This window comes from Glandiceps talaboti, chromosome 17, assembly GCF_964340395.1.
Source record: "Glandiceps talaboti chromosome 17, keGlaTala1.1, whole genome shotgun sequence".
Classification (NCBI taxonomy): Eukaryota; Metazoa; Hemichordata; class Enteropneusta; family Spengelidae; genus Glandiceps; species Glandiceps talaboti.
Genome location: NC_135565.1, coordinates 20,328,423 through 20,337,829, shown reverse-complemented (window position 1 = coordinate 20,337,829; position 9,407 = coordinate 20,328,423). Strand labels below are relative to the sequence as shown.

The 9,407-nt window shown below is 33.1% G+C and overlaps 1 protein-coding gene across 2 annotated transcripts in view; it reads right to left on the bottom strand.

The window, feature by feature from the left end:
* Positions 1–1,091: 1,091 nt before the first annotated feature.
* Positions 1,092–9,407, bottom strand: part of LOC144448369 (CD9 antigen-like) — a 64,542-nt gene continuing 56,226 nt past the window's right edge. For both annotated transcript variants that reach the window (XM_078138588.1, XM_078138590.1), the window contains exons 2-6: positions 8,229–8,429; positions 7,585–7,764; positions 4,520–4,690; positions 3,830–3,913; positions 1,092–3,444 (exon numbers count right to left, since the gene is read on the bottom strand). In XM_078138588.1, the coding sequence (XP_077994714.1) occupies positions 3,367–3,444; positions 3,830–3,913; positions 4,520–4,690; positions 7,585–7,764; positions 8,229–8,429 (714 nt within the window). In that variant the 3' untranslated portion in view covers positions 1,092–3,366. The remainder of the gene's footprint in view (positions 3,445–3,829; positions 3,914–4,519; positions 4,691–7,584; positions 7,765–8,228; positions 8,430–9,407) is intronic.

Genomic DNA, 9,407 nt, shown 5'->3' with positions numbered 1-9,407 from the left:
GTTCTCAGTTCAGGAATATGGGACCACAGGTCACAATACTTGGGCTACCAATTTCTCAAACTGCTAGCCCACTAGGACTTCCAAAGACAAAAGTTAATTTTAAGCCCTGGCCTGACAGGTGATGCAGTACTATAGACAAGAGTATATCATTATATCTCACAAAAACACTTTCAATAGTTTCAGTTACAGCTGGTGCAGCTTTTAGAATCAAAGATAAGATGTAATTAAAATTTGATACATATGATTTATTTCTTGATAATTTCTCATATTTCTTGATTAGTTTTGAGTGATATTATGATGTTATATTCAGATTTAGTATCATCTAAACAAGCTAACATTGCAGAACAATCTGATCCGCATATCAAATGAAATTATAGTAAGAACTCATTCATTACCAAATAATCTATAACTTGACTACATAATTTAAACTTGAACAAGGAACGTTGACTTTTTTAGTCTATCACCTGTGTTCAAGTTCTTCGTCAGTTATTACAATATACTTCATAATTTAATACTTTTAGAGTCAACTTTCTCAAAAGATATGTTGGCCAGCAAAAGTACTCCTGAGAGAAAGCCAAGGATTGATTAGCAATCATTTTTGTAACGTTTGGTAACCGAAGAAATAAAAAGAAACATAGAGTACTTGTTGTTTGTAAACAGACAAATTTTTCTTTAAATTTTCTTCCCTACCCTGCACCCCAATCACACTCCATGTACTAATAAACGATGTGAACTTGTAGAAATGTACATTTACACTGGACCAGTTTCGTGGCCGCTGAAAACTAAAAAACCATAACCCACTAACTAATTGTGTATTCTTTACAAGAAACTGATATGCAAATTACCTCATTTGCTATACATATATGTAAGAACTTGAGATGCAAATGACATGATTTGTAGGTATATGTATACATGAAACTGATATGCAAATTATTTATTTTGCATGTACATATATGTATGAAAGAAACTGATATAGTTTCATACATATATGTACATGCAAAATAAATAATTTGCATATCAGTTTCATGTATACATATACCTACAATCATATACCTACAAATCAGACAATTATTTGCATATACATTTATGTATGTCACTGATATGCAAATTACTTACTTTGCAAGTACATGTATGTATGAAACTAATAAGCAAATTGTTGAATTAGCATATGCAATACTAAACAAAATACAACCAACGAGAATAACAGATGTACTAATACTGATTTAAATAAAGAAATCGTTTCTTAAACAGGTCAGTAACAATGTTTGTCATGGATTCTTTTGTCTTTTTAATGAAAATCTTATGACATGAATACATTTTCCAGAAGGTGTTGTTGTAATTTGAAATATCTCATACATTGATATAATTTCTGATATCCACATGATTACTGGATATGTTATCAATTGTCATAATAAAAGTAATTGCCATGGTTACAAACATTTCCCACTGTGCAAAATAGCAAAATCCTATGTTTCAAGGGTTGTAAGCAGGTGACATTTATATGAAATCCCCAGTAACTTCACGATGGTTCAAAATTATGATTTACTGGAATTATACCAGTTTGACAAAATTGTCCACTTTCTCGTACCAAGGTTCCCAACCTTAGCAAAATCATAGAAATTTTTTTTTGTGTGAGAAATTCCCTCAAAAAATACTTAATTTTTTTTGGACAAATACTTTATCTTTGATGACTGAAAGTAAACGTTTTCCATTTCTTGCAAAAACACCAAATTCAGATTATATCAAGTGTAGAAAATCCCTATAAACAGTCTTACATACTATCTATTTGCCATGGAGATTAATGATGTCATAGCATGTTTAATCACATGATTCTTATGATACTTGTGATTGGATGTAAGTATCACATGACACTTGATATGTAAATTGCAAACAACAGGTTTTCTTTGAAATACTAGTATTGCTAATTTCTAGCAAGAAATGACATCTTAAAAATCTTAAATAAATTCTCAAAAATGTCATATTCAGACAGTGCTGACACAACAACCTAGCATTCTGAAATTTCAATCTTAAATCAGCATCATTTATTGGCTAGGAAATTGATCCTAGTGAATGTTCAGGTATGATTAACCAATGACAGTATCTGTCTCACAGTTTACTTTTCATTATACTGATTGGATATGTTCTAAATTCAATGGACTGTTTGTTTGTATAATGCTTTTCTCCATTGTTCACTAAACAACACAAGTCTCTTCAAAGTTCTGATAAAATGATTTTTAAAGTTACCAAAAACATTGACACAAATATTTAAAGACTTTGACTTCTAAGATGTTTGTTTACCTTTAACTTTGTTCATTTGTTTACTTGTTTGAAGGCATGTACATGCTTGTATATAGTACTAGTAATATAAAAAATATGATTGGCTGACTAATTCTACCAGATATCCTCATTGGCTGATTTGAATTTACTAGTTGTTATATGATTGGTTAAAATCTGATGACTCACCACATTTTAGCCAATCAAATCATGTGTCATGAAAGGGTCCAAGGTACATGTATACAGTTGGAATTGATATTGTAGCAAAACTTTCTGAATCTGTAGATAAGGTTTTGAAAAATGCAGTCAACGATTTTTCAGAAAGGTACCTTTTAGTAAACAAAGGCAAAAGTCTGCAAATATAGTTTTACATGATATATTGAAGCCGACTTTACTGTAAACAAATATAACTCAAAAGTGTAAGTTGTCTGAATCTATCAAAAAGAAGAAATTTCATAGCTGGTTGATTCTTGCTACCTGACACAGCATTTGTACTTAGTGTCACTGCTAGGGGGTCATATGACTTTGTTTACTATGATGAAACTTTTTGGAATTTTGGATTTTGCATGATTTAAATGTTTCTTGTAGTGCTGTATGGTTGGTATCCATCACCAAAGTTTTAGCACTCACCTTTCCTACTTTGAGGCGTCCGTAGGAGAAACTTCTTTTGAAAATGGCTACACGAATTAACAAGACAACACACTGCCAGACTCCCCCACCCTTAAAAGTTTATAAAAGTTGACTTCTTATTTACAAAGAAACTGCAACTTACATTGGTTCATCTCAGTTATCATTATTTTTTTTATAAATTGCAACGCAGGACAAACCCAAAATCTGTGTACTGAGTCATACATATCTGTCTTGCCTTATCAACCCTTCTGTCAGTATACATTGGTTTGTTCCTATTGGACTTGAACAGGTTGGGTTGTACCATAGTAGTGAAAAGGGGGTGATAGGCTGACAAGAAACGTTCATCTTCATATCTTGGAAAAGTCCTGGGGGGTTTTATTATCAATATTGCATCAGGTCATTTATTCAGTGTTGATATTCTTCAGATTGCATCATAGTTTAGTTGTTCTCGTTGCTGACAAGTTAGTAGACATATTCCTTACTGTTGCTACCTCGTCTAAGACTACAGCACATACACAGTGAGAACATCATACCCAGCAACTGAAAAATTAAAAAACAGAAAAAGAAAGAAAACAGTTTAGACACATTTCTTGATGAGATTTTTTTAATGACGTCATCACTATCTGGAATTCAGTCATTAATACTTGAAAGTACATATTGAGGTTTTCTAAACAGAAATGAACAAGCCATAATCCCTAACACTAGAGGGCAGTAGATCATAGCCATGAACCTGACACCAGAGGGTGCTATACTGGATTGTAGATGTCAACTTTTGTTACAATTACTTCTGGAAGTTCATATTATTTTATTCATATATTAGATTGACCTTTGACCTTATCAACACTGGAAAAAATGTTACTGACCAAAAAATTGATAAAATCTACTGGACAAACTTCTAAAATAATATAGTAAATTTATGCAGTACCTGTATGACACCAACACCGATGCCAATACCAGCCATCAGAACATAATTCCTCTCAACTGCCATAGCTATTGCAGAAGCACAACCCTGTACAGATAAAATATGTAAATTGTTGTGGTCAAAAAATACTGAGACAAATGACTCCATCACATTAGCTATATCACATATAGTGATATCATCAGATTGTGTGGGCAAGGTGAAGTGACATCATCAGTTTATGTGGTCAAATTGCTTACATCATCAGTTTTTGTGGTCAAAATATCACCAGATTGTAGTTTGTGTTGCTACAGCGTATCCACTTGGATTGAGGAAAATAGAGATCCTTTTCACTCAGCATATAGATGTTTTATAATATAACGATTTCATTCAAATTGTTTTTTTTTTAAAATTGTGTTGGGAATGCTCCCAGCAATTTCCTTTTTATGCAGACATATACACACATAAATATAATCACACATTGTTAAGAAATCCATTCAGGTTTGGGACTATGTGATAGGGCTATGTTGCACGCTCCATATTACGTTGCTGTGTAATTGTCAAGGCTTTCCTAGTCAGTCCACAGCTTATCCAGGAGTCACCCAGGCTCGGCAAACATAGCACCTGTTGGCTCCGTGTGAGTAATCGTCACCAACCTTTTGAGTGATTACTCCAGGAATCCCCCAAAATTGACCCTCGTCTTCAAATTGTACTTACATCTTTATAAATGCCTACATCAAAGGGTATGATACTTCCAATAATCTTGCCTTGCCCACAGTCTATTGACATGTCTTCACAACAACTGTCAGGTACTGCAAATATTTTGACCACTGTAGAAAATGATGAATTCATCCAGTCACCTGGCCCTGATACTCCACAACATTCAAACTGAAATCAAAATAATGAAAATAGTAATTTTTAATGTAGCATGTACCTCAGATATTACAAGTCCATTGAGGTGTAAAATTAGTTGATGATTCAAGTTATGTTTATACACAGAATTATACTTTTCCTGTTACTTTGTTTAAGAAAACTCAACCAATTCTCAGTCAAAGCTCAGTAGCAGCAACTGGAATATTTAAAAAATGTTTTCGTAAGGTACAATAACTGTAATATTGTACACTGTGAAAAGTATCACATCACTTGTGGATAAACATACTTTTGTAGCTGTATACGCAAAAAATCAAATCAAATTGAGTCTACTTCCATAAATTAGTGCCCTAAACTGTGATTATGATTTCACCATGGTAACAGACAAATTCAAAACCAAGCTTTAGCCCAAGATTTAAACTTGCCACTACACTACCTACAGATAATATTGACCACTAATTAACAAATAAAATGTCTTTTTATCAATAATTGATCAATTTTGTACTGAATATATTTTTGGTTATTTTATGAAAAATTATCCCAGTTGAACTTGCAGCGAGTGTAAGTTTAAAACAAAGAAGAAGATTTGAATCATGATCAGTATATTTAGAAAAAGCTCATCCACATACATAGTTTTATTATATTTTATAGGATGTAACTGTAATAAAATATTACCTCAGCTAAAAATGATTTTAAAAAATAGTACAAGTTTTTTTCACAGACATTGATGACAACATTACTGTATCCTAAATCTACCAATTGCATAAATTCAGTTTACATGTTTCTTGACAGAAAGAACTATAAATCAACTTTATTTATGAATAGCGCCACCAAGTGGCATGACTTTGACAGGATTTCGGGCCTTTTCAAAACTGATAAGCAAGGAAACAACATGCAACTATAATAGGATTTTACCAACTAATATTTTTTTAACAGCAAATGAGATCAAATATGGGACACAAATTTTAACAATAACAATTGTGAGTCACCACATAGTAAGAGATAGGGGAACAACAAATTTTGGTGTGTCACTAGAAATTGTGTGCATCAGTGGTGTGTCAAATTGGCTTAGAGGGCACACTGGTAGGGGTGCGAGATAGGGCGAGTCGAGCAAAACCCTTTAATCATTGTGACTGAAGTTTGTGTTTTGTGTTATTGGTTATGATATATGATGAGATATTAAGATATATTTTGAAAATGTATATCACATTGCAAATTGATTCAACATCAGGATGGAATTAGAAATATCCATACATACATGCCTCAGGTCACATAGTTACTCAAAATATATCAGTAGAATATTTATAAATATACATTTACATCACTCATCACATCATACAAATAAACAGTGAAGTGAATTAATAGTAAGGTTATGACTTGTGTTCTATGTTTAACGTTTTTATGTAACACAGACTATTAATATGATATATGACATGTACAATCACATTCTATTACTGCAGATTGGCAAGTAAACACAGCTCTGTATTTTGGCTTGTCAAACAACCATTGCAGAACTTATCTATTGTTTGTTTCATCAAAACAACAGATTACAACCATTGGAGAACTTATCTATTGTTTGTTTCATCAAAACAACAGATTACAACCATTGCAGAACTTATCTATTGTTTGTTTCATCAAAACAACAGATTACAACCATTGCAGAACTTATCTATTGTTTGTTTCATCAAAACAACAGATTACAACCATTGCAGAACTTATCTATTGTTTGTTTCATCAAAACAACAGATTACAACCATTGCAGAACTTATCTATTGTTTGTTTCATCAAAACAACAGATTACAACCATTGCAGAACTTATCTAGTGTTTGCTTTTATTACAACAGATTACAACCATTGTAGAACTTATCTAGTGTTTGCTTTTATTACAACAGATTACAACCATTGTAGAACTTATCTAGTGTTTGCTTTTATTACAACAGATTACAACCATTGTAGAACTTATCTAGTGTTTGCTAGTGCTTTTTATCAACACAACATATTACAACCATTGCAGAACTTATCTAGTGTTTGCATAACTTGACTTACAGCTGTACATGTATCTTGCATTTGCTTATACATGTAAGTTATATCTAAACATTGCAACCATTGCAGAATTATCTAGTGTTCACTTTCTTTTGAACAACAGTTTACAATGACTATTATATCAATGTTGGCTTCTATTTGGACAATATTTTACAACCATGACAGAACTTATCTAGTATTTGTTGCACTTATATCTAGCTTCAGCCTTGTTAGGGTAAGGAGTCATTGCAAAGTTCCTAACTTAGTTTATTTCTTGTAATGCCTCGCACCAGGGTGTGCAGCAGGTTTTTTCTTAGTAAGCTAGATTTATCAATTATCAATATATCATAGCACTATTTTCAAAAAGATACACAATGTATGGTTGGTAGAAATGACTTTTCTAAGCATAAGAACTACAGATAACATGAAATCAGCCTCACGCATATTATTACCTTTTAAACAGTCAGATTTACATGATAAAGATCATACATCATGATCTGTGCCACTTCTATCACATTCTACCATTGGCTGTTGTTAAAGGTCATAGGTCAAATGTCAGTTGTGATAAAGGTTACACATCTGTGCTGTACCAATAGGGAACTTACAAACCCGCCATGTTGAATGTTGCATCATGGGAAATGTGATAATAAATACTAATCAAATAGTATTATAAACGATAATGTAACATTGTTTTTAACCACAAATGATCAATTCATAGTCACCCTGACCACTGTGGGAGGTTTATTTTATCGGTAACTCCTGATTAGGTATTACGAAAACCACAGATAATCCCATAGTCCTTTGCGTCTGAGTATGCTCAGTTTGGATTGCAAGTTCCCTATTGTTGTTAAAGGTCATAAGTCAAAGGTCAATTGTAATAAAGGCCATACCTCTTGTTGAATAGAATCAATTGCTTCTGTAACTTTTTCATTGCCGTCCGTTCCATACAAAGTGGTTACTGCATGTGTTAGTCCATCATTTATAAGTTTGGCTACCTCTTGCTTGTTGAAATAGATCCAGACACCACCACCAACTTCCACAACAAACAAACATACCAGACATAGGAAATACTGTAAACAACAAAACAAACAAACTTGTCCTTTAGAATTGAACTCAGGGTCATGTACATTTTGTATGTCTTCAATACCTAGACTGAAAGTGGCCACAGGGATGAGGATTGAGTATTTATTTTGTATTTTTAATTTACAAAACAATTTTATCATGGCTTCCTCCTTGAACAATCAAAGTGAAACCTGGCAACACTGACCATGTCTGTGTTTGCGTAACTCAAGAGTCAATACATTGCAAAAAGCTAAAAAATAAATAAATAAATAAATAAAAAATTTAAAAAAAATTAAAAAATGGGTAAAAAGTTTGTTATTGTATGTACAATATAACAAACATTTTACACTTTTATTTATCTTTTGCAATTTATTGAGTTACAAACATAGACTTGGTCCTAAGCAAAATGAAGTTGTTTATTGAGCTTGTGTGACATATGCGATAGTCTCTAATGAAAGTAGGGTTAACTTACAAAACAAAGTAGGCACTGATTCTCACAGCAAGCTCCACAACATCCAATGAATCCAACTAGAATCATAAGCGCTCCACATCCAATCATAACATATGTACCAAGGTAGTACTGTTGTAAGTCTGCTGTACTGTCTACATATCTCTGTGAGTTGGGGTCCAATCTAAGCCATAGTCCTGCACCGATCAATCCACAGCCAAGTAACTGTTGACGAAGAGAGAGAGACAAAGAGAGTGTTAAGATTATCAATAATGATATAATTCTGATCAATCAATCAATCAATCAATCAATCAATCAATCAATCAATAACAACATCTTACTAACATAGCCATGGGAACAATGACTATTTTGGAATCAAAAACCTATCTGTAATCAAGACTGTAAATAACGAATGAGGTTGTGCTATCAATCCTGAGGAGGAGGAGGGAATGCAGACTGGGGGGGGGGGGGGGGGGGGAAGACGACTTATCAGAGATGTCAACCAAATGTGAGCGTACTGGTAATTACACAAATGTGATGTCCAACTAGAATCTTAAGAGCTCCACATCAAATCATAACATACTTGTATGTACCAAGGTAGTACTGCTATAAGAGTGATGTGGTGTCTAAGTACATGTATTTCTGTGAGCTGATTCATGTACATGTACATGTGTAACATGAAGTTTACATGTATATCAACATAAATGAATTATGCCTATCTTGGTTTGCTTGACTTAAAAAGTCAGTCAGTGCCATACATGGATACATTGTATGCTACAGACATGATCTAATCACCAAATCACAACATCAGTCACTTCCCAATATACAGTCCTGTCATTACAGCTACATATACACACTTTACACTTGCTACTACATTTGTCTTTACTGCATGACAGGGTTTTCCATTGCATTTAGCAAATTGCCTCTCTTTTCACCAATGAACCACATCAAATGCAGTCAACTAGAAACAGGTAACATGATACTTTGATAAGTTCATTCAAAATGTACAAGTGGCTGATATCACTGACTTAAACATTCCAACATACCAGAGTAATTTATCTACTTTCTGGGAAAAGGAATTTGTCCATTTATCAAGAGGCTGTGTGCAGGTTGAATCAAGCATCAGTCTATTATTTTTTTTTGGTACACATGCATGATGTATGTATATATATACATGTACCTTTGTAAAAATGGGAACATGAG